The sequence below is a fragment of the Podarcis tiliguerta genome (genome assembly GCF_965153285.1).
Source record: "Podarcis tiliguerta genome assembly, chromosome: 8".
NCBI classification, from domain to species: Eukaryota; Metazoa; Chordata; class Lepidosauria; order Squamata; family Lacertidae; genus Podarcis; species Podarcis tiliguerta.
In genome coordinates, this window is record NC_139541.1 from 50,373,284 (window position 1) to 50,399,196 (window position 25,913).

Sequence of the window (25,913 nt, forward strand, 5' to 3'; positions counted from 1 at the left end):
AAAAGCAAAAGAAAAACAATACATACATTGTACAAAGACAAAAAGAAAAATGAAAACGGTAAGAATAAAAGAATTAAAAACAAATATTGTATCATTGTATTCTTCAGCATTAACTTAGGTCTGCGACTTCCCCATGCCTTCCCACTCTGTATTCTAGGTCTTATATTCTGGTAGTAAACTCTTTCCCTCTGGCGTATCTTTGGTTCAGATTAATATTATTGTCTTATTTATCCTTACATTTCCCTATGTCTTATTAAATATACTTTCTTTAACATTGTCATTTTTATAATAACATTCTTTTACATTCAATCTGATAACCTCAAACGTTCGTAATTTTATAATGCTTCTGTAAATAGTCTTTAAATTTCCTCCAATCTTCCTTCACCCTCCCAGAAGCTTTGTTATCCATGATGCAGCCAGAAAAGCAAGGCTCTTTTTTATCTGCCTTTTAAAACCAATTAAACTCCTCCTTTGAGAGCAAAGGGGAGGTGCATATGTCTGGATGAAGCAGCTTAAGCATAGAGAAAGGCAGAAAGAAAGATGGGGAAAAGGGATGTCCAAGCCTTCCCCCATCTGATGCCCTCAGGTTGCTTTGGATTACAACTCCCATCATCCCTGATCACTGATGATGCTGGCTGGGGCTGTTGAAAGTTAGGAGTTCAACAACACTTGGAGTGCACTTGCAGGTAGTGGAAGGCTGCACTCCAGGCAATCATATGATAACAAGGTCCCAGGTGAGACAGGATGAATTTAGGAAAGGGTTCAAAAGCACCATTATTATGCGCACACGCGCACACACACACTCCCAAAGTGACTTATCTACATTGTGGAGGAGCTCCTACATCTGTCAGGATCTGCTTCTCTGAAAGGGGAGGGCCACAAGAAGCAATAACATATGACCATGTTGAAAGAACTATCTACAGTGGTGCCCCGCAAGACGAATGCCTCGCAAGACGAAAGTGTTTTCCGCTTTCTGAGGTGCTTCGCAAGACGGATTTCCCTATGGGCTTGCTTCGCAAGATGAAACGACTTGCGCCTTTTTTTTTTTAAACCGCCAATGCATTCCTATGGGAAACCGTCAATACGCATTGGTGCTTCACAAGACGAAAAAACTCGTAGAACGAAAAAACTCGCAGAACGAATTAATTTCGTCTTGCGGGGCACCACTGTACTGAGAAATGCCCCTGCAGTGGTGGCTGCTCTCATGGTGGCTATATGTTACTCCTCCAGCATGCCTCTGAACACCCCTAGCTGCTGGAAGAGCAGGGGCTATTGTGCTTTGCTGTGTTCATGGGCTTCTCAGTGGCCTTTCATTGGCTGCTGTGGGAACAGAATGCTGAACCAGATGGGCTTTTGGTCTGATCCTGCTGCAGGGCTCTTCTTACGGGTTGCATAGTTTAATTAAAGGAAAGGGACATAGGGAAGTCCTGTCTTGGGAGGCCAGGAATTAAGTTTCTTGTCCTTTATTATTATTATTATTTTTCCAGTATTGGTTCATTGTCCTTTTGGTCCTTTACTCTTGACTGCCCACCCTTACTTAGCATTCTTTCCAGTAAGCAATCAGTTCAGAATGGTTTTGGCTGGGAAGCGCTGAACCCACCTTTGGGAAAGCTGATGTCCAGGGCAACATCATAGGCCTCAGCAATAATTTGGATGTTTTCAATCTGGACAATCCCCAGAATATTTTCCACATCTGAAACCTGAAATGACAGTAAGCAACAGTCCCGTTGAGCTCACTTAGGATCACTCTTTGCTGGGTGAAATTTGTAGCCAATACAGCCATATTTTCTGGACCAGAATTGAGTGAGAATGATGCTAGACCTTGTGGTTGATATAAGAGCCTAGGAGATGTTTTAAAAAGCACAATAAATAAATCCCTCAGCCATGTCATATTCTGTCATGTTTGGTAAGCCACTGCTACCCCCACCCCTAACAATGGGAACAATTCCCTGCCCCCTTTTCAGAGGGAACAAATAGTTTTGTGAAAATGGAGCAGGAGGGAAGCCGCGCCTTATCCCAGCAGTAGAACATATGTGTGGTAAAGATGGGAGAGGCAGCAGTGCTCCCCACCCTTAGCAGCTGGCTGTAATTAAGCTCAGGTGGCCTATAGGAGGAGTGGTGATGGGAAGCAGAGCTGCAGAACAAGCAGGAGTGGCCAGTTCTGCTTTATAAGCAGCAGAGAATCCCGAGGAAGAGAGAGAAGAGGAGGGCTAATGATAGGACAGAGGGAGATTTTGATGGAAGAAATCCTGCAGAAGCAAGACTAGAGAAGGATCTAGTGATAGTTAAGATACCTCACAGATATCTCATAGAATCATAGATTTAGAAGGGAGTCTGAGGGTCATCTAGTCCAGGCATGGCCAAACTTGGCCCTCCAGATGTTTTGGGACTACAACTCCCATCATCCCTAGCTAACAGGACCAGTGGTCAGGGATGATGGGAATTGTAGTCCCAAAACATCTGGAGGGCCGAGTTTGGCCATGCCTGACTAGTCCAACCATCTGCAATGCAGGAATATGCACTGTCAGCACCATGCTCTAACCCAATGAGCTATCCAAATTTAACTCGTCTGCACAGAAGAATATGAGAGGGGGCTGAGAACCCTCTTAGGGCTTGTGGCTTGGTGAAGAGTTCCACAACTGGCTTTGCCCAGAACAAACACACACATTCTTGTTGCCATAACTTGCAATTATCTGGTATCAAATAAAAGTATGACTGATACTTGCAGCGCTCAGAAGCAATCAGAAAAAAACCACCATTATTTCCATCAATGTTTTACTACAGTTTAGGATGAAAATTTATATTCTGCAAGTGAGTAGGGTGTAACTTTTAAATTGATTCTGGTCTTAGTTCAAGCCCTAGACACCAAATGATACAGAGAGCTAAAGAAGTGCCCAGAGTCTGGCCAATATTTTATGCTGCTTCAGGCAAAGGACAAAATGGGGTCCTCACCTTTCCACATGTAGAGGCTGACCAGAGTATCCCCTGGAATGAACAACGTAGGTGACTGATGGGACAGTATGCCAAGTGAGGGGGTGCAGGGAAGACAATGTAGCACACACAGCTCTGTCCTCCAGCACCTCACTGCTGCCCCACAGGATTTGCCAACTGAGGCAGGTGCCCCATCCTGCCAAATGATAGGGTTGTTTCTGTAAGCACCACCCTGATATTTTTACAGCCCCAAGGACCAGAGACACTCCCAAGCTTTTGCAAAAAAACCAAAAAACCCACACCAGGAAAAGTGGCAGCATGCAAGACCCAACCAACTGGACTGTAGCTGCCAAGGAATGCTCACCTCTAGGCGAATGGCCTTCTTAATGTTGAGTGTCTTTGTGGCCCTAAAGTTCACTAGCAGGCAGTACTCCGAGTAGGGTTCAATCACACCCATATCAACAGCAAGAGAGAAATCATCACCAATGTTCTCCATGCCGCTGACCCTCCATGCAACAGGCAGAGGAGTGAAGTTCTTGAGGTAGAGTGGCTTTGTCTCCTTTCTGCAGAAACAAGAGAAGCCAAAGCAGCATCGTTTTCTGGGGGCTACAAGAGTTTTGCCGTGCCTCTTTATGCTGGGCAGGTGAGATCATGGTCAGCCAACTGGGAAAGTGGCCATGACTCATATGGCAAAAGGAAGGGAACATCTCTTGGAGAATGACACCCAGTTGAGTTCCATGCTGTAGCTCGCATAATGGCTGAGCAGAGGATTCATTTGCACACAGCCCCAACTGAATAAACAAGGCCAGCAACTTCAGTTTTACATGCTAACAGTTTACATGCCCTTCAAACCTCACTCAATGCAGAGAAATACACTGTATGCTACCCTGGAAAGCTCAGAGGTCAATGGTGAAAGTTCATGTCTCAAACTCCTGCTGCATCCAAAGCACCCAAAAACGTTCAAGGAACTTAAAACAGAGGAAGCAACTGGAGATTGGTCAAAGCAGCGGGATCTACCTGTGCAATAGGAGCTTTTCAAAATGCACCAGCCGACGATCTAGCTCCAGCTCTGGGCGAACTCCTTGGCAGCTGACCCGGAAGATTACAGGCTCTGGATTCTCTTTAATGCAACAGACAATGTTGTCCTCAAATATACCACTGGCTGTTGGATAAGCCCAAATTGTCAGCTCCTGGGGAGTCAGAATGACACACATTCAGCTGGAAAGCCTTGACTTGCGTGAAATGCACACTACAGACAATGGTCGCCTCATGTCATTACCTGCTTCTCGTTGGGCTTGAGTGTCATGGTAGGGGGGTCAAAGAGGTATGTGACTGCCTTGGAGTCATACTGGAAGAAGAAATGAACTTCCGCATCCAAAGGAGATATGTTGAGGATGGTGAGCTTTTCATAATGATTGGGGTATCGCAGGGCCTTGTACCTGTAGGCATGAATAGCTTACATTGGGAGTTGCAGGAGAGAGCAGGGCTACACTTGCCTCTCATGACAAGGCACTGCCTAACACTGAAGCACTTCCCATGTTCCCTGGCTCAGATATGTTTGCCTGGAGCAGGCAACATCCTGTGCGGACTGAGCAATTTGCACTCAAGGGAGACCTGCATCATGGAATCACGCCTTCTTTTACAGCCAGGACAAAAGTGGAGGATTGTTTGGCAGAATTTGAAGAATCATTTCATGACCCCGGAAAGCTTGTTTTTGCACTGAAAATGTTCTCCACTGATCATGGGGCTTGGACCCAGCATTCAGGTTTCTAGCTCATATGGGGGCACTTCAACAATTCTGGTATATTGTCAACCAGTGAGTTCAATACCACTGAAGTTCTGGGCTAACTGCTTGTCCTTTTATGCTGAACACAACTGGCACTTACTTCTCCCTTGACTTCCCACACAGCAAGGGGCCAAAGTGAAAGACCCCCAAATTCATGATGTACTTTTTGGATACTATGTCATCGGCTTTGACGCTCTTTACACGGTGCGGGAAGACAATCCTGGAGGAAAGAAGCAGAAATGCATCAGGAGATGTGCAATGGGGGAAAGATCAACAAGACTGCAACAGTGGAACTTCAGGTGGTCCCTTGGGGAAGGGACGAATATCCCTTTTGGAAGGAGATCCATACTATGGCCATACTGGAGGTTTGTCCACCTTGGACGAAAGCAAGAAATGGATTGGGTGAGGAGGACAGGAAGTAGTAATAGTCTCAAGTTTGAACATTTCCTGCCTTGGACACCAGGTGGCAACATCAACCCATGTGATGGCATAGCATCCATGGGGGGGGGGGGGCAATACAAACATGCCCCTCAAATAAATAGCCTGTGAACTACTGAGTCATTTCCCTTGGCCTCGGTGCCAAGATGAGACAGATCTTACACTGTCAACTAATGTCAATGATAATCAAGAGAAAGCCAATTCTAAATTTCTTTGACTATGAGGAAAATAGGTATAATCTTTACCCCCATGGTAGTGTAATCTCTATGTATCTTTTAGTTGGAAAATTCACCTGCTCAGGACAAGCATCCACATCTCAGTATTTGCCTGGATGTAGAGGTGCTTCAGCAAATAATCTGACTGCACAGTGTCTTGGCAGGTATCATACAAGAGGGGCAAGGAATGAGGTTCACTCTCATTATAACTGCTTTATACAGATGTCTGATTTCCATATCAGCCTTTGGCAGCATTTTTCCTTACTGTCTTCAGAAAGAAAACAGAATTCACCACAAAGGGAAGCAAGAGACCCATAGATTCACGGGGCAGTCAAGGGCACAGCCCTCAGCCAGTGTCTGCAACCACATCAGCAGGAGACATGTTATCTGCTTGGAGCATCCTCTCTCTTCTGTGTTGTGCCAGGACCTCATATTTGCAGAATACCTTTCTGCTGGGTACTAGATGCAGCTTTATTTTAAGGAGGTGAAGGTACACATCTCTCAGGCCAGCTCTGGATCCTAGCCCAGAAGGCTTATATAACTAGGCAGTGCCCTTTTCCTAGCACTTACGTAGGATCTTGGCAAATGGATGGATATATGCAGACACCCCTGCAGAAAACTTGATACTGTCGCTGGGTCCCCAGGATCTCAAAGTTTAGGACCTGATCAAAGTACCCTGTCGTGGTGGAAGAGAAATGGAGGCGCATTGTAACCTCTCCATTAGCAGGGACCGTCCAACGAAAGCAGGTCAACCTGTGGAATACAAAGCACAAAGAGTCTACCTCAAACAACTGGGGTGGAGTATATGGGTATGCAAGGATCATAGGAGCAGAGTTCTGCCCACCCTCACCCCCACCAGATCAGCATGCAAGGCTCACTTTCTGCTTCTGCTCAGCCAATGTTTCAAGGAGCACCCCAGCCCTGGCTAGTCAGAGGCACACAAGTGCTTTCTGTCTGCTGTGAGACATGCCCCAGGCCCTATTTCTTGCTCCCTTACCGGCTGAGCTTCTCAGTAGATGGTTCCCCTGTGAGGCCACCCTGATCCAGCTCTGACAGAGTTGTTACTGCACCAGGGGTAGGGTGAATACCCTTCCTGCCACGAGAGCTGCCTTTCTTATCCTTTGAAGAATCACGGGTTATGTCGGTTTTCTCCTTCTTGCCCTTGCCTCGGGTTGGGGTTGTCTGTTCCTCCTAAGACCCAGAAGAAACACAGGAGGAAAGAGAGAAGCAGGCAGCTTATTGTAGATATACTGCTGCTGCTTCTTGCAGGTTTTCATGGCACGCACACACAGTTGTCCTCATCAAAATGCTGTCCCCCCATTTCTCCTTCCCACCCCCCATTTAATCCAGATTTACTATTACTACTAGAAATATTTAGGCTTTCTAACACCATGGACATAAATACCTATTTTACATATCTAATCTATATGTGTGATTCCTCCGGGAGTTCCATTTCCCCTTATGGATCTTGTGGATGGTTCTCGAGCCATAGAAAAAGGTAGCAAATGGTGACAAAGGGGCATCCCTGCCTAGTATTCTTCACAAGCAAATATTTTTTCTGAAAGGGAGTCAATCCAGATCATTGCATGATATTTATTTTATTTATAAGTTAAACATCCCAAGCAGCTTTAACAAAAATGGCTACTCCATTATCAAAAAGAAAGAAAGAAAGAAAGAAAGAAAGAAAGAAAGAAAGAAAGAAATTTAGTAGAACCTTATTTAACATTAGGTTACTCAATCTTAACAATTATTGATCATGGATCATAAAAGATCAGTAATTATTAGACCACAAAACCTATTACGTAAACCAACTGCTACATTTTTACCAGTTATAAATCTTGTTTAGTCTGCAGAGATTCAGTTCCCACTACACTATTTACAGTACAATCCTGAATATATCTACTCTGAAGCAAGCCCACTGAGTTCCGTATTATTTACTTTCAGGTAAGCGAGTATGCAATTGCAACTGAAGTCTAGTAGTTAGAACTGTTGTCTAGTTTAAAATCTTAGTATTTTTTATGAGTGAAAAGATTTTTGCTTTCTTAAGTCTCATTCCGGATCAAGAGCATCTTTGTCTTCCCCAAATGCTGGCATCTCTCCCTTGGTCAACGACAGTTGGGGGTGCTCCTTTCCATTCAATGTGATGTGTTTCACACGCCTGGCAATTAAGGCAGCCTTACCTCTGATTTAGTCAGCATGCTAACCTGGTCAGTGTATGTAACAGAGGGCTCACGCATACTTCCGTTTGCCCCACCGCTTTCCCCCAGGAAAACCCATGATTTAGTGCTCAGTTGGAACAAACAGCAATCAGGTTTTCTGTGGATTGACATTTGCTCTGATTCAGCACTGAAGAGCAGGTTTTCTGGGGGAAAGCGGTGGGGTAAAGGCTAGAAAGCATGGGTCAAGCAGAAAACAAGCATACGTATAGAGGAACCCAAAGACCTGACTGGATAGAGAAGGAGTTCATTTTTTTAGTTTTGCCTCCCAGGCAACAAACCCAGCTTCCCTGATCACGATGGCGTTTGTCAATCCTCCTTATTGTGCAACTTTATTGGCAGACTTTCCCCTTCTCAGGTTCTGTTTTCCCCATGAAGGAGCAAAGAGGCCCTCTACCTTTACTGTAGGAAGATTCACTGGAGTCTCCAAGTTACTCTCAGCCTCCTTCTTGTCCTCCTCCAGACTCGGATCTTCAGGTAAGAGGAAGGTGAAATGCTTGAGAGCTTCTCCAGGAACTGGTGCTGCCCGCTTCTCCGGATATGGGATCACAGAGAAACAGGCAGTGGGAGGAATGGGTGGCCCAGAAGGACCCAGTCCCAAGCCATTCAAGATCTACAGCAAGAGAGAAGGCTATATTAAGGCCGTATTGCAATGCTGCTATTGTAAAATGCAAATGAAATGACCTGCCTCTTTCTTTATACCAGTGGGCATATTGTTCTTCCTAGTAGTGGCCACGGGGGACTAGAGGCATCTAGGTGGAACTGCATCCTTCCCACACATAGAATGGGGATTTAAAAGACCAGCTGCCCACAGCACCATAGCTGTTGAAGGATGGCATGAAAGGATGTCTGGATCTGTTGGCCATTCATTTCTTGAGACTATGAGCCATTTGCCTGTCTCAAACTGCCATTGCCTGCCTGAAGACCTGCCTGTGCTGTGCATAAACAATTAAACCAATATTATATGAGAGCTAAAATCATGCTTATTCTCTAAATGAAAACTGATGTCTTCAGGATTCCATCACATCTGTAAGGCTCCCTCAAGCTAAATTTCTACATTCTTGCTAATATTGGAGAGGTTCCTTTCCACTAGAATCATCCCCATTTCTCTGGTGTGTGGAGGCTAGCCCACATTCTGTGAAAATCACTGAGGGTCCCCACCTGGACGATATCTGGCAGCTTGCCACTCTCCAGGATCCTCTTGCCACTGGAGTCCTCAGAACTGAGCACCTGGAACTCCAAGCATGGGATCCCCACATCTGGTTCTCCCCCTTCTCCCTCCTGCCCTCCAGCCCTGTTGTCCTCCATCGCTTTGAGCCTCTCTAGGCGCTCTCTCTCCACTCTCTCTTTCTCCAGGCGCTCCTTCTCTGCTCTCTCCTTCTCCAGTCTCTCCTGGCGCTCTCTCTCCCTGTCCTTCCTGCCCTTGCGGCCCGAGGGTGCTTGCCGCTGGTCTTCTGCTTCCTCCTGCTTCTCTTCAGAGCCGGGTGGCAGCAGCTGCACCAACTGAACTCTGTCCCAGAAGGTCAGGATCTGGACTATGTCTTTCTGGTTGGCATCATAGAGCTTGAACCTCAGAGCCAAGTTCTTCTCACTCTCGCTCATCATTTCCTTCTCGGCTTCCTCATCTTCCTGGGCTACGGGTGGGGCAGCTCCTGGCTGACCATTCTGTGGGCCCGCCTTACTTTTCCTCTTCTTCTCATCTTTGTCATTGACGTTAAACTCTGGGCGCTCCTTGGCGGATGCTTTCCGCTCGATCCCTTCATTCAGCCTCCCGTCAGATTTCAAAGCAGGCACTGGGGCGTTCTGGAAGAGCAGAACCAAGGAAAAAAGGAGAGCCTGTCAAGTACGTAGCTTCAGCCTTGCAGCAAGGAGGCCAGATAGCCACCTTTTCGAGCATTCTAAAGGATCCAAGTGTCCCAACAGCACGATGATGATGATGTTGAGAGCCACCTAGGACTTGGCTTATTCCTAGAAAATGCAGGCCACTTCCCCACAACCTGGTCACTAGTACAAAAGCTTCAGGAAACAAAGCCACTCAAACTGCCTGATGCTGCCAAGTGGAGATAAGTGCCCTGGCATGAGCTGATGCATCACTTAGCCATAGGAATCTTATCTCTTTTCTCCATCAGCCACATGCCCCTAGATTAGTGCTTCCCAAACTTTTTGGGGCTCCTACCTCCTTGGTTCCGTAAACTCATTCCCAGTGCCCCCTACCCTAGCCTATAAAAAGCATTATTCAGAATAGCAGTTTGCATGACACACTAAGGAACAAAAAAACACAATACAATTCAGAATAGTAACAATATACTGCACATTTTTTCAAATTTAAATGAAATTTGGTTTAACTACTTCAACAAAACTGATTAACTTGGTCCAGTGAGACCAGGTTTTCAAAATCTGATAGTCGTTTATACCTCCAGTACTGCCCTGCCACCCCCTTGCCTCTAGGTAATCCCACTGTCCCCTGGGGGGAGGGGCAAGTACCACACATTGGGGGAACCACTGGGTTCAAGGGCTGCTTGGGACTTACTTGCTTGCCTCCTTGCTGGGCCTTCTTTGCTGCAGCCTCCTCTTTCTCCTTGGCCACTGCTGCCTCCCTCTTGTAGCGCTTGCTCTTCCTCTTCATCTCCTCCTCCTCCCGCAGGCGCTCCAGTTCCTGCTGGTGCTTCTTCTCCTCCAGCTCCCGAGCCAGCTTCTCCTGCTCCCTTCAATGCATGGCACACAGGAAACTCAGGAACTTAATTCATTTCCCAGGTGCCTGAAAAACTCTCCCAAATCAAGCTTTTCTCCCCCCCCCCCCGATCAAGTATGAATCAGCTCAGCCTCTTCAGCCACCAAACCCCATCTCAGAGTACTCAAAAGGGCCCAGAGGCTTTCCCACCCCTGCTTCTGGCTAAAAAGGCAGCAGGTGGCTGCAGTTGGGAGGCTCCGATGCCAGGCAAATGCAACCCAGGTAACTAGGCACGGGGAGAAGTATGGCTTCCAGGATGACCAGCAATTTAGGATGCCCCAACCACGAGCAAGAATGTCCATGTGAAACCTCTTGCCCTCTTCACCCACTCCCTCCTCAGCTATCAGTAAGAAGTACAAAGCATGTGTGTGTGTGTGTGTGTGAGAGAGAGAGAGAGAGAGAGAGAGAGAGAGGTCCTTCTTCAGCTAGGAAGACTATATAGGCAGGCTGTTTGAGCAGTTCATTATGTCATCAGGTGCACCATGGGCCAGCCAACCTTTGGCAGGTCAGAGTCATTTTGGCCCTTTGAAGCGTATTTTGGAGCCTGGAGTCAACAGGGCTCTGATATGGAGGATGAGGTGGAATCTGAACTCTTAGTTCCAGAAACTGGAACTACAGGGATTTGGTGCCATCACCACATTCTGGTTGCAGTGTGTTGGGCTGTCTGAATGTTGGCTCAGCATTTAGGGTCTCCTTCTTGAACCTTTCAAAGTATGCTTATTTGCCCTCATCTCCCCCTGTTTACACGCTTAAACACCCTTTGGGGCATGTGCTTCTCACAGTTCAGGGATCAAGCCTGGGGAAAGAAGCCACAATGAGAGGATGAATAGCAGCAAATATTATAATGGAAATGACCAGCGAACTACATCCATTCCTAAGGATAACTCTACAATCACTGCCCACAGTGACAATGTCCTCCCCGCTCTTTGAGGGACATATTCCCAGGCCTGCTCTGACCTCTTTTTTCTCTCACGCAGGGCCAGCAACAGTTCATGATCAAACTGGACTTTTTGTTCTTCGGTGAGGGCATCATACTCCTCTTCATCCATCTCCTGAAGACGAACCTTCTCTCTTGCAATGGCCTCCTGCTGCTCCCGTTCTTCCAAGCAGACAAAGGAGAAAGAAAGACACCAGAAACTTACCAGGAGAGCCACATCCAAGGCAAGTGGCAATATCTCATGCCACCCATTCCCCCAACCCATTAAATTTATTGCAGAGCAAATATCAGGGGGTGGGGACAGCAAAACAGGGGAGTTGCAAATCAAACTGAGTAGTAGCATTAAGCTAAAATCCTGGGAGAGAATGATTGGGTTCTATATACAGTAGGGAGGGGGGAATCTCTCCATTTCCATTTCTCATCTTTCCACTCTTCAGTTTGTTTTCCACATTTCCAAATGAGTTTGCATTTTTAAAAAATAAAAATAAAAAACAAATCCTCATGAAAATTCATCAATGTTTGACTGCTAATTTTTCCTAATATACGTAAGTTTGTATGCAGTTTTGCCTAAAACACATTTCTGTAAAGCAACGTTCCCTTATATTTGCATTTTTATGCACGCTTGGGGTTGCCATATTCCACAAAGTTAATTTCCTAGCACCCACATAGTTGTTGAGCAAGACCCCAAGATTTTTGAGTTTTTAAAGGAAACCACCTTTTTGTGGGAACAAACCCAAATTGTTGAAAACCGGGGCAAGTGAAGATTTTTCCTAATATATGGAAAGCCTGTAAACCAAATATACAAAAGTGAATTTCTCCCCCCATCCCTGATTCTCAGCAACTGGAAGCAAAGCAAAGAGGAACAGCTGAGCTAAGCAAAGGGCCACCACCTTCCCAACTCCTCCTCCTCCTCCTCCTCCTCCTTACCTTCCTGCTCTTGCTTGGCCTTCTCTCTGGCTTTCATAGCAACAAAGTCCTGGAACAGGTTTACAAAATAGATGTGGCGCCTGTTGTTGATAGCTTTGAGTAGACAGGTAAGCGCCGATGCCATGCTGCGGGCAAACAAGGTATCCAGCCCATCAAACACCATGCCACGATAGCAGTCGCTCAGCTGTTGGAAAATGAAAGCACATCCCCGTTAGGCTCAGGCAAGGCTTTGGCCACTGCCAGGCACAGATCCTGTTGCAGCAGGAGTCACCTGGCAGCAGTCACTCTGCTGATAGGCTGCCTGCATGAGAGAGATGGGAAGCAGGAGGCTCATCCCATCAGCTTTGCCAAAAACCCCAGCTCCATAAGGCACCTCCGGCCCCTGAACTGTTCACATGACAGCTGGTCATGCTGAGAACTAATATTTAAGAAGTGATGCCTGAGTTTGCTTTTCCCCTCTTCTCACTCTATCCATTTTTCCTTGTGTGTTGTGTTTCTTAGATTGTAAGCCTGTGTGGGCAGGGACTGTTTCACAACCATCTTTGCAAATGACATTTGAATGGGAATCCTCCTAGTCCACTGGATCTAGATTATAGCTACTGCTCCACATTTTTGGAGCTCATTCAAAGTAGAAGTGATCCATAGTCCTTAGCACTGTTGTTGTTGTTGTTGTTTAGTCGTTCAGTCGTGTCCGACTCTTCGTGACCCCATGGACCAGAGCACGCCAGGCACTCCTGTCTTCCACTGCCACCCGCAGTTTGGTCAGATTCATCTTTGTAGCTTCGAGAACACTGTCTAACCATCTCGTCCTCTGTCGTCCTCTTCTCCTTGTGCCCTCCATCTTTCCCAACATCAGGGTCTTTTCCAGGGAGTCTTCTCTTCTCATGAGGTGGCCAAAGTATTGGAGCTTCAGCTTCACGATCTGTCCTTCCAGTGAGCACTCAGGGCTGATTTCCTTAAGAATGGATGCGTTTGATCTTCTTGCAGTCCATGGGACTCTCAAGAGTCTCCTCCAGCACCATAATTCAAAAGCGTCAATTCTTCGGCGATCAGCCTTCTTTATGGTCCAGCTCTCACTTCCATACATCACTACTGGGAAAACCATAGCTTTTACTATACGGACCTTTGTTGGCAAGGTGATGTCTCTACTTTTTAAAATGCTATCTAGGTTTGCCATTGCTTTCCTCCCAAGAAGCAGGCGTCTCTTAATTTCGTGGCTGCTGTCACCATCTGCAGTGATCATGGAGCCCAAGAAAGTAAAATCTCTCACTGCCTCCATTTCCTCCCCTTCTATTTGCCAGGAGGTGATGGGACCAGTGGCCATGATCTTCGTTTTTTTGATGTTGAGCTTCAGACCATATTTTGTGCTCTCCTCTTTCACCCTCAATAAAAGGTTTTTTAATTCCTCCTCACTTTCTGCCATCAAGGTTGTGTCATCTGCATATCTGAGGTTGTTGATATTTCTTCCAGCAATCTTAATTCCGGCTAGGGATTCATCCAGCCCAGCCTTTCGCATGATGAATTCTGCATATAAGTTAAATAAGCAGGGAGACAAAATACAGCCTTGTCGTACTCCTTTCCCAATTTTGAACCAATCAGTTGTTCCATATCCAGTTCTAACTGTAGCTTCTTGTCCCACATAGAGATTTCTCAGGAGACAGATGAGGTGATCAGGCACTCCCATTTCTTTAAGAACTTGCCATAGTTTGCTGTGATCGACACAGTCAAAGGCTTTTGCATAGTCAATGAAGCAGAAGTAGATGTCTTTCTGGAACTCTCTAGCTTTCTCCATAATCCAGCGCATGTTTGCAATTTGGTCTCTGGTTCCCCTGCCTCTTCTAAATCCAGCTTGCACTTCTGGGAGTTCTCGGTCCACATACTGCTTGAGCCTTCCTTGAAGAATTTTAAGCATAACCTTGCTAGCGTGTGAAGTGAGTGCAATTGTGCGGTAGTTGGAGCATTCTTTAGCACTGCCCTTCTTTGGGATTGGGATGTAGACTGACCTTCTCCAATCTTCTGGCCACTGCTGAGTTTTCCAAACTTGCTGGCATATTGAGTGTAGCACCTTAACAGCATCATCTTTTAAAATTTTAAATAGTTCAGCTGGAATACCATCACTTCCACTGGCCTTGTTATTTGCAATGCTTTCTAAGGCCCATTTGACTCTCCAGGATGTCTGGCTCAAGGTCAGCAACCACACTACCTGGGGTGTACGAGACATCCATATCTTTCTGGTATAGTTCCTCTGTGTATTCTTGCCACCTCTTCTTGATGTCTTCTGCTTCTGTTAGGTCTTTACCACTTTTGTCCTTTATTATGGTAATCTTTGAACGAAATGTTCCTTTCATATCTCCAATTTTCTTGAACAGATCTCTGGTTCTTCCCATTCTGTTGTTTTCCTCTATTTCTTTGCATTGCTCATTTAAGAAGGCCTTCTTGTCTCTCCTTGCTATTTTTTGGAATTCTGCATTCAATTTCCTGTATCTTTCTCTATCTCCCTCGCATTTTGCTTGCCTTCTCTCCTCCGCTATTTGTAAGGCCTCATTGGACAGCCACTTTGCTTTCTTGCATTTCCTTTTCATTGGGATGGTTTTCGTTGCTGCCTCCTGTATAATGTTTCGAGCCTCCATCCATAGTTCTTCAGGCACTCTGTCCAGCAATTCTATTTTTTTTTTATTTTTTATAAATTTTTTTATTGCGTTTCTTTCCATAATTTTATAGGTTTATAAACAAATAAAGTAGTTACAAGAAACAAATTTTCTCTTTTTTAACAACAAAAACAAAATAAAACTTGGACTTCCCCACCCCTTCCGATTCTGCGTTCTTTGCATTAACAATGTCAGCATTTTGTTACCTTATTTCATACCTTGTTGTAACTTTCGAATGTTATGTATCCAAATACAATATATTATATCTCAATTTCAATACCTTTAAAATAAACATAACATATTCAATTTAAATTGTCTCCTTTTCTCTTTTGTCACTAATTTTACCATTTACTTAATCATATTCGCAGAAGCTTAACGTTTCCTAATCATGCACTTTCTTAGGATTCATACAGCTTATAATATTTTTTCAGATAATCTTTAAATTTTCCCCAGTCCTCCTCAATTGTTTCTTTATCCAAATCTCGGATTCTGCCGGTCAGTTCAGCTATCTCCATGTAGTCCATCAACTGCGTCTGCCAGTCCTCCAGCGTGGGCAAATCTTGTGTCTTCCAACTCTTTGCAATGAGTATTCTTGCTGCTGTGCTAGCGTACATAAACAAAGTTCTATCTTTCTTTGACATTTTCTGGTCCACCATGCCCAACAGGAAGGCCTCTGGTTTCTTAGGAAAGGTATACCTAAATACCTTTTTCAATTCATTATAAATCATTTCCCAGAAGGCCTTCACTTTTGGGCAGGTCCACCAGAGATGGAAGAAAGTCCCCTCTGCTTCCTTACACTTCCAACATTTGTTGTCAGACAGGTGATGCATCTTGGCTAGCCTGACTGGGGTCATGTACCACCGGTATATCATTTTCATAATGTTTTCCTTCAAGGCACTAGATGCCGTGAATTTCATTCCGGTGTTCCATAACCTTTCCCAGTCTTCAAACATAATATTATGTCCAACATCCTGTGCCCATTTTATCATAGCAGATTTAACTGTCTCATCCTGTGTGTTCCACATAAGCAGCAAGTTATACATTCTAGATAAAATCTTGGTCTTTGGTTCTAACAATTCTGTCTCTAGTTTCGATTTCCCCTCCTGGAAACCAACCTTTTTATCCATTTTAAAAACCTCTTGAATTTGAGCATAATGTAACCAATCTCGCACCTTGTTTTTTAATTTGTCCTGGCTCTGCAACTTCCAACCGTCTCCAATTTTTTCAATTAATTCCCAATATTTCGGCCAATAGGCCTCCATATTGGGTCTTTTTCGAGCTTTGGCCTCCACCGGTGATAGCCACCTCGGTGTTTTACTCTCTAATAAGTCTTTATATTTCATCCAGACTGCAAAAATCGCTTTTCTGACAATATGGCTTTTAAACAATTTGTGAACTTTAACCTTGTCATACCATAGATATGCATGCCAACCAAATGCATTATCAAAACCTTCCAGATCTAGGACGTCGGTGTTTTCTAGCAAAAACCAATCTTTCAGCCAGCAGAAGGCTGCAGCTTCATAGTACAACCTCAAATCCGGCAGGGCAAACCCCCCTCTTTCTTTTGAATCAGTTAATATTTTATACTTTATTCGGGGCTTTTTGCCCTGCCAGACAAACTTAGATATATCCTTCTGCCATTTTCCAAAACATTCCTCTCTGTCCACGATCTGTAGGGTTTGAAACAAGAATAACATTTTCGGCAATACATTCATTTTAATTGCTGCAATCCTTCCCAACAAGGAAAGTTTCAATCTTGACCAAATTTCTAAATCCTTCTTTACTTCCAACCAGCATTTTTCATAATTGTCCTTAAATAAATTCAAATTTTTGGAAGACAAATAGATCCCTAGGTATTTCACTTTCTTTACCACATTTAATTCTGTTTCTCTCTGAAACCCCTCTGTTTCTGTAAGTGTCAAATTCTTGGTCAAAACCTTGGTTTTTTGTTTGTTCAACTTAAACCCCGCCACCTGACCAAACTCAGATATAAGTTCAAGAACTCTTTTTGTACTGGATTCTGGCTCCTGCAATGTCAAAACTAGGTCATCTGCAAAAGCTTTAAGTTTATATTGTTTCACTCCGACCTCTATCCCTTGTACCAGCCGGTCCTCCCTTATCATGTTCAATAGCACCTCCAGGACTGAAATGAATAAAAGAGGGGATAGAGGGCACCCTTGTCGTGTCCCTTTTTCAATTTTGAACTCCTCCGTCACCACATTGTTCACTATTAATTTGGCCTTTTGCTCTGAATAAATTGCTCGTAACCCATTTTCAAACCCCCGCCCCACTCCCATCCCTTCCAAGTTTTTCTTCATGAACATCCAAGATATATTGTCAAATGCTTTCTCCGCATCAACAAAAATTAACACCGCCCTTGTGTTCCTGTTAGTTTGTAAAAGTTCCAAAATATCGATGATGTTTCTGGTATTCTCATATAAATGTCTACCAGGGAGAAAGCCTGCTTGGTCTTTGTGAATTACTTCAATTAAAACTTTTTTAAGTCTACTTGCCAAAATGTCTGCAAATATTTTGTAATCCACATTCAGGAGTGAGATGGGGCGGTAGTTCTTGAGTTGAGTCTTTTCAGATTCTATCTTAGGTATCAATGTGATGAACGCTTCTTTCCACGTTTCTGGTGCCCTCTTCCCATCCATGATCTGGTTGCATACCTCCAACAAGGGTTGTGTTAAATAGTCTTTCAAAGTCTTGTAGTATTTGGAGGTAAGCCCATCCGGGCCTGGAGATTTGCCTAGTTGCATGTTCTGAATGGCACTTTCAATTTCCTGGGTGGTTATTGTAGAGTTCAAGATTGATCTTTTATCTTGAGTTATTTTTGATAGTCCATTTGTCTTTAAAAAATGATCTATCTCTGATTCTTTCTGAGGCCCCTGTACATAAAGTTCTTTAAAATATCTGTGGAAGCACTTCCTAATTTCCTCTGGTTTCTGCACCGTTCTTCCTTCAATCTCTAGATTTGTAACTGTATTCAACTTTTGTCTTTTTTTCAGCTGCCAAGCTAGCAGCTTTCCACATTTATTTGCTGATTCAAAGGATCTTTGCTTCATCTGTTTTATTTTCCATTCAATCTCCTGATTAATCAATTTTGAATATTCTGCTTGATGGAATTTAATTTCTCTCAACAGATCCTTTGACTTTGGTTTAGTTCTCAATTTTTTCTCTCCTTGATGTATTTTCTCCAGTATTTTATCTTTCTTTCCATTCCAGAACTTCTTCTTAATTGTATTCTGTTGTATCAGAAACCCCCTCATGACAGCTTTGCTTGCGTCCCAGATCGTTCTTTTTTCTACTGTAGTATTCAAATTTATCTCAAAATAGTCCTTTAATGTTTTTTGGGCCTTTTTCACAATCTCTTGATCTCTTAAAAGAGTGTCATTCATTCTCCATCTGAAGGAACCGGTTTGAGTAAGTCTGAGATCTAATTTCAGAGCGTTGTGGTCGGAGCATGTTTTTGGGCAGATTTCCACCTTTTTAGTCTTGGGTGCCAGCCCCCTGGAGGTCCAGATTTGGTCGATCCTTGACCAGGACAGGTGGGCCTCAGAGAAGAAAGTTCCTTCTTTACCTAGGGGGTTCTTTGTCCTCCATATATCAATCAAATCCAGATTGTCAGTCATTTCAAAAAAAGTTTTAGGCAGTCTGCCGTCTGATGTTAGATTTTGGTTATAAGACTTATCCATATGTGTAGACACCACTCCATTCATGTCTCCCATCATTATGATGTTAGCATAGTCCAGATAGTCCAGCAGCGTCTCATGCAGCTTCTTGAAAAATTCTGATTTCCCGTCGTTTGGAGCATAAATTCCTAGTATCAATATTTTTTCTCCTTGGGTCTGGATTTCAATTGCCAGAATTCTTCCATATTCATCTTTGAATAAAAATTTAGGTATCAGGCTCTCCTTAGCATAAATCACCACTCCTCTTTTCTTTACCTTGTCTGAGGAAATAAACTCTTGGCCTAGTCTTTTGTTGACCAAAACTTTCCTGTGGAGCCTGGTCACATGGGTTTCTTGTAAACAAATAATATCCAATTGTTCTTTCTTCAATATATGAAACAGTTTCCTTCTTTTCTCCGGGGAATTTCCGCCATTTATATTCCAACTGAGTAGCTGCAGAGACATCCTGAACTATTCTGTTACACCTAGAGCGGTGTATCTTCTTTTTCCTCTAACTCCGAGGGTTTAGGCGTCCCTCCGCCTGCTGGCAGAGTGGGTCCTGGTTTAAGTATAGGCCAAAGGGCTGCTGCTTCTTTTTGGAGATCTTCTCCGTGGTCGTGCTGGAACTTTTGTAGATCCTCTGGTAATCTTATTTTAACCTTCTTCTGTTTGTAAGTAAATGATAGTCCTTGTGGGAACTCCCACCTATAAGGGATTGAGTTAAGTCTCAACAACTTAGCCAATTCTGAATAGGTGGCTCTCAGATCCAATAGCTGTTTAGGAATATCTCGGTAGATTTCCACCCTTTTCTCTTGTATCTCAATTGAGTTTTTGAAGTGTAGGCCTAATATTTTGTCTCTCTCCTCTCTTGATCTCAAAGCTATTAGACAGTCTCTAGATCTATCTTTTCTTACCAATCTTCCCAGTCGAAAAGCCGATACTATTTTAAAATCACTTTCTTCTTTTAAGCCCCAGAACTTTGAAAATTCTGTTGTCAAAAATCCAATCAAATCTTCTTGTTCGATTTCTGGGACCGCCCTAAGCCTAAGATTAGTCTCCCGGTTTTTCAGTTCCACCAAAGAGAGATAGGTTTGTTGGTCCCCTATCTGTTTATGCAGAGGCTTGACTTCTGCTTTAACTTCCTCAACCTCTTTTTTAGCTGATGTTGCAATTTCAACGGCTTCCCCTGCCAATTTACGGTTCTCTTCCGTTGCTCCTTGCAATTTTTCAATTGCTTGGGTGTGTTGGGAAACCTGATCTGTCAATTTCTGGATCGAGGATGTAGCTTGGTCAATTTTTGTTGATTGGTTATCAATTTTTTGATTTAATGTTGACAATTGTTCCAAAACTTGTTTCAGTGCTGCCTCTGCTCCTCCTGATGCCATATCTTCCTCTTCAGATTTTTCAGGCTTTTCACTTTCTACTTTTTGTGTTGCAAGCACAGCAGGCACTGATAGTCTACGTCCCTGAGTTAAAGTTGTTTGCAAAAGCTGTGCCTGCTTTTTTGCTTTTTCTTTTTCCTTAGCTTCCTTAGCTTTGGCTGCTCTTGTCTTTCCTGTACCACTCATCAGTCAATGTTCAAGGTCAGATGTTGTAATCCCATGGGAAAGACAAGTCCAAATTTATAAACAGTCTGGAGAAAGAAAGTAAGCAAAAAAACTTTTCCCAGGCCTTTGTTATCCAATGTCCTCTAGGGGGAGTGCCACCAAAAGTTAGTAAGAAGAAGGTAACTTTTCCGCCATTAAAGTTTCCGTTTTCAAAAACAATTTTAAAAGCAAGTTAGTTCCAAAACACTAAGAAAAAAGTCCTGCAGAGCACTTTAAAACGTTTAACAATGTTCCAACAAGGTGCCTGCAATTGTATCCACTCAAACTAAGTAAGCCCAAAAGTTGCACTTCAGTCACAAAAGTATCTGGAAGTTTGTAACAGTTCCGCAGTCAAGCAACTTCACCCGGCCACCCGAAGATTTGGGGTTAGAGTCTTCCCTCGCCCCATGGGGGACCGCTCCAAGTCCAATTTAAACTGTATTTTTTCTTCCTTTAAGAATAGAATTTCAAGTGTGCACGAAAGTCCCACTTTAAAGCCTTAAAGCTTCCCTGTTCACAGCGCTTTCCGCTCTTTAAACAGTCTGCTTTGATCTTATAAGCAGTGCCGGAAGACGGACTTCCTCTTTCTCGTCTCCCGGTTTCAGCCAAATTTCTTCAAGTTATTGTAACAAATCTTAAGTCCTTACTCACGGGTTTGCTGTTTCAGAGTAGTATTTTTTGGAAGAAAGGTCAGCGCTCATCCGTGACAGCCGCGCGGCTTCGCCTCCGCAGAAAGAGCGATGAACTCACAGCACCGCTCCCCCTCCTTCACTCCGGAGCCCCTTACGGGGTCCCTTCCGCGAATTTGGGGTCGCTCCAGGTGCCCGCCGAGTCCCACGGCCACGGACTCTCTCTGTCCGTGGTTTTTCTTGATGGGTTGCCGCTGCGCCGTAGCGAAACAACCCTTTTCTGCGGTGCCCCTCTTCAGAGCTCGAAGAGGTCCGCCATCACGGTTTCGCGCCGCCTCCGGAAGTCCTCTGTCCAGCAATTCTAAATCCTTAAACCTGTTCCTAACTTCCACTGTGTATTCATAAGGGATTTGGTTTAGATTGTATCTTACCGGCCCAGTGGTTTTTCCTACTTTCTTCAGTTTAAGCTTGAATTTTGCTATAAGAAGCTGATGATCTGAGCCACAGTCAGCTCCAGGTCTTGTTTTTGCTGACTGTATAGAGCTTCTCCATCTTTGGCACTGTTCTCCATCCTTAGCACTGTAGGAAACCCTAATTCTTGTTTGCCAGCTACAAGAGAGCCTAAGTGCAGGTAACTTTACCTGCTCACACTCATCTCTTCAATTCTTTGCTCTCCCCATTCCCGTGGCAGTCTTCACAACTGCCAACATTTGATCTATAAACTCCTTGTGACAAAAACCTGACTTTTTTAGTTTACAATATTTCATAAAGCACTAAATAGAATGATGGAACAAGAATTGATAATACGATAGTAGTGATAAAATTGTCTGCAATAAATGTGTCATTAGTACTCTCATTTTAGAGACTGGAAAACTGAGATTGACAGGTGCTCATGGTCCCTCCATTTCTTTATTGTGATTGGCCAGGAATTGTGATTTGGCAATGGGTATTTGATAGCCAAGTGCACAGGACTCTGGGCCACACTGGCTCTCCACTGGAATCACACCAGAAAAAGGGACCCTAGAAAGCCATCTGCAACTCTGCCATGGTCCTTTATGCAGGAAGGGACAGAATGCTCCTGACCTGGCAGGCAGACATTTTGCAGGCCCAGGCCCAGGATTCCAGATGGAACCACTGTGAGACCCCCAGGCTGCATGGCTAGTGTCTCCCTTTGCTGCTGTTACCTGCATCCTCTCTGAAAGAATCTCCACCAATAGCTCCTCTGGAAGCACACAGCTCAACAGGCCATAATCTCCTGCCACACTGCCACAGAGGCTAAGGCGCCGCTGGATCGGAGCACTGGGAATAGGGCTGGACGGAATCTGTAAATTGGGGATAAGGCAGAAAGTTCCTACGAGAAACTTGTTGAGCTAGAAGGCACCTGCTTCTCCCTTCAACTCAGCCACCCCTGGGTCACCACTTTCCCCCCCAGCTTAGGGAGATGGACTAAAGCATGGTCAATTGCCAAGAAGACAAGGGATGGGAGTCTGAGGCAGGGGAGAGGCAGAAAGAGAAACACATATACAAACTAATAAATACACACACTTTGAAAATTGACCTCTCCACAAAATATGGCTCTTTGGGCCAGTCTCTCAAAGCTGAGGTCTTTTTGTTCCTCCCATTAAGATGTGTCTCTTGCCCTTGGCCATCTGGGCTGCCCTCTGTGAGAGCAGGAACAGAGTGGGGTCAGATGCCAAATTCTAAGGGACTAAGGGAAACTTTAAATGCAAATGGCACCGTTTAACTTTAAAACCAGCAGGATGTCTTTCCAAGGAAGGAGTTTCAGAGGCCTGATGTATGCATTGCTCTCTCCAAGCTTCAGCACCTGGTTATCAAAGGGCAGAGGGGCAGTTCCAACCAAGTGTCAAGACAAGTGGACCAGCCACAAGTGGCTCCTCTTCCCAAGGGCAGCTGCATCAGCACCTATTTTTTTTCCAGTGGCTCCATGGCAAGGCCAGCAAGAGAGCCTGGTAAGAACTGCCCTCAAGGCATGAAAACAGGAATGTTTAAGCAAAGGCCACTCTAGACAGGTAGTGTATTGCTTTGAGGGTATTCTGCAAGACATTCCTGACACAGTAATAGTGTATCAGCAATGGGTTTATTCATCTCATCTGTCCTCCCAGTTGAACGACGTGGCCCAGGGAGAGAGAGGAAAATAGTGGAAGTAAACAGCTGGCTTCGCAAATGGTGTAAACAGGAACGGTTTGGATTCTTAGATCACGGACTGCAGTTTCTTGAGGATGGACTTCTGGCAAGCGATGGGCTGCACCTCACAACGGTTGGGAGGAATGTTTTTGCCAAAAAACTAAGAAACCTCATCAGGAGGGCTTTAAACTGACTAATGTGGGGGAGGGAGACGGTGCTCCTGAAGGTAGGAGTCTATTAATTGATGAAGATGATCATCCAAATGTCATAGACCAAATGGAGCAAACAGCAAGCAGACCTAGTGGTAGGAGGAAAAAATCCTTAAATAAGAGACACGGGGGAATGACTAATGGACTTCAATGTCTGTACACTAATGCACAAAGCATGGGAAATAAACAAGATGAACTTGAGCTCTTGGTACAGCAAACTAAATATGACATAATAGGCATCACTGAAACCTGGTGGGATAAGTCCCACGATTGGAATGTAAAAATGGAGGGATACAATCTATTTCAGAGAAACAGACCAGACAAGAAAGGAGGAGGAGTGGCGTTATATGTCAGGGATGTGTATACCTGTGAAGAGATCCAAGATTTAGAACCTCAAAGCCAAAGTGAGAGCATTTGGGTCAAAATTAAGGGAGAGAAGAATAATAGTGACCTCATTGTGGGAGTTTACTATAGATCCCCAAGCCAAACGGAGGACATAGATGATGCCTTCCTGGAACAGATGGCCAAGCATGCAAAAGGAAGGGAGATAGTAGTAATGGGGGACTTCAATTACCCAGATATTTGTTGGATGTCAAACTCAGCCAAGAGCATAAGGTCAAACAGATTCCTCACTGGCCTTGCAGACAACTTCATTGTCCAGAAAGTGGGAGAAGCAACAAGAGGAACAGCCATTTTAGATCTGGTCCTAACCAATGTCGATGACCTGGTTAATGGGGTAGAAGTGGAAGGATCATTAGGCGCAAGTGATCATGCTCTTCTGAAGTTTACTATACAACGGAAAGGAGCAGCCAAGCATACTAGGACTCAATTTCTTGACTTTAAGAAAGCCGACTTCATAAAACTTAGGGAAGTGCTGGGTGAGATCCCATGGACAGTAATACTAAAAGGAAAGGGAGTTCATGATGGCTGGGAGTTTGTTAAGAGGGAGATAGTAAAAGCACAACTTCAGGCAATACCAATGAGACGGAAACATGGAAGGTGCCTAAAGAAGCCAGGGTGGCTATCTAAAGAACTTTTAACTGAGTTAAGATTAAAAAAGGATGTGTACAAAAAATGGAAAAGGGGGGAAATCACCAAAGAGGAATTCAAACAAATAGCCAGCACGTGTAGACACAAAGTCAGAAAAGCTAAAGCACAGAATGAACTCAGGCTTGCTAGAGAGGTTAAAAGCAACAAAAAAGGCTTCTATGGGTATGTTCGTAGCAAAAGGAAGAACAAAGAAACAGTGGGGTCACTCAGAGGAGAAGATGGTGAAATGCAAACAGGGGACACAGAAAGGGCTGAACTCCTCAATGCCTTCTTTGCCTCAGTCTTCTCCGATAAAGAAAACAATGCCCGACCTGAAGAATTTGGAGCAAATGATTCAGCAGAGGAAACACAGCCCAGAATAACTAAGGAGATAGTACAAGAATACTTGGCTAGTTTAGATGTATTCAAGTCTCCAGGGCCAGATGAACTGCATCCAAGAGTATTAAAAGAACTGGCAGATGTGATCTCAGAACCACTGGCAGTCATCTTTGAGAATTCCTGGAGAACAGGCGAAGTCCCGGCAGACTGGAGGAGGGCAAATGTTGTCCCTATTTTCAAAAAAGGGAAAAGAGAGGACCCAAATAATTACCGCCCAGTCAGTCTAACATCAATACCAGGGAAGATTCTGGAGCAGATCATTAAGCAAACAATCTGTGAGCACCTAGAAAGGAATGCTGTGATCACCAATAGTCAGCATGGATTTCTGAAAAATAAGTCATGTCAGACTAACCTGATCTCATTTTTTGACAGAATTACAAGCCTGGTAGATGAAGGGAACGCAGTGGATGTAGTCTACCTTGATTTCAGCAAGGCATTTGACAAGGTGCTCCATGATATTCTTGTAAAGAAGCTGGTAAAATGCGGTCTTGACTATGCTACCACTCAGTGGATTTGTAACTGGCTGACTGACCGGACCCAAAGGGTGCTCATCAATGGTTCCTCTTCATCCTGGAGAAGAGTGACTAGTGGGGTGCCACAGGGTTCTGTCTTGGGCCCGGTCTTATTCAACATCTTTATCAACGACTTGGATGATGGACTCAAGGGCATCCTGATCAAATTTGCAGATGACACCAAACTGGGAGGGGTGGCTAACACCCCAGAAGACAGGATCACACTTCAAAACGACCTTGACAGATTAGAGAACTGGGCCAAAACAAACAAGATGAATTTTAACAGGGAGAAATGTAAAGTATTGCACTTGGGCAAAAAAAATGAGAGGCACAAATACAAGATGGGTGACACCTGGCTTGAGAGCAGTACATGTGAAAAGGATCTAGGAGTCTTGGTTGACCACAAACTTAACATGAGCCAACAGTGTGACGCGGCAGCTAAAAAAGCCAATGCAATTCTGGGCTGCATCAATAGGAGTATAGCATCTAGATCAAGGGAAGTTATAGTGCCACTGTATTCTGCTCTGGTCAGACCTCACCTGGAGTACTGTGTCCAGTTCTGGGCACCACAGTTCAAGAAGGACACTGACAAACTAGAACGTGTACAGAGGAGGGCAACCAAAATGGTCAAAGGCCTGGAAACAATGCCTTATGAGGATCGGCTAAGGGAGCTGGGCATGTTTAGCCTGGAGAAGAGGAGGTTAAGGGGTGATATGATAGCCATGTTCAAATATATAAAAGGATGTCACATAGAGGAGGGAGAAAGGTTGTTTTCTGCTGCTCCAGAGAAGCGGACACGGAGCAATGGATCCAAACTACAAGAAAGAAGATTCCACCTAAACATTAGGAAGAACTTCCTGACAGTAAGAGCTGTTCGACAGTGGAATTTGCTGCCAAGGAG

General features: G+C 44.4%; 1 protein-coding gene across 1 annotated transcript in view; it reads right to left on the minus strand.

Moving 5' to 3' along the window:
- HYDIN (HYDIN axonemal central pair apparatus protein) overlaps positions 1-25,913 on the minus strand; it is a 142,595-nt gene that overhangs the window by 34,924 nt on the left and 81,758 nt on the right. Inside the window, exons 42-54 of the mRNA XM_083454603.1 lie at positions 21,903-22,040; positions 12,182-12,365; positions 11,275-11,416; positions 10,117-10,291; positions 8,748-9,389; positions 7,984-8,199; positions 6,368-6,561; positions 5,941-6,123; positions 4,818-4,937; positions 4,211-4,370; positions 3,949-4,121; positions 3,296-3,494; positions 1,601-1,700 (exon numbers count right to left, since the gene is read on the minus strand). Coding sequence (XP_083310729.1) covers positions 1,601-1,700; positions 3,296-3,494; positions 3,949-4,121; positions 4,211-4,370; positions 4,818-4,937; positions 5,941-6,123; positions 6,368-6,561; positions 7,984-8,199; positions 8,748-9,389; positions 10,117-10,291; positions 11,275-11,416; positions 12,182-12,365; positions 21,903-22,040 — 2,626 coding nt within the window. The remainder of the gene's footprint in view (positions 1-1,600; positions 1,701-3,295; positions 3,495-3,948; positions 4,122-4,210; positions 4,371-4,817; positions 4,938-5,940; positions 6,124-6,367; positions 6,562-7,983; positions 8,200-8,747; positions 9,390-10,116; positions 10,292-11,274; positions 11,417-12,181; positions 12,366-21,902; positions 22,041-25,913) is intronic.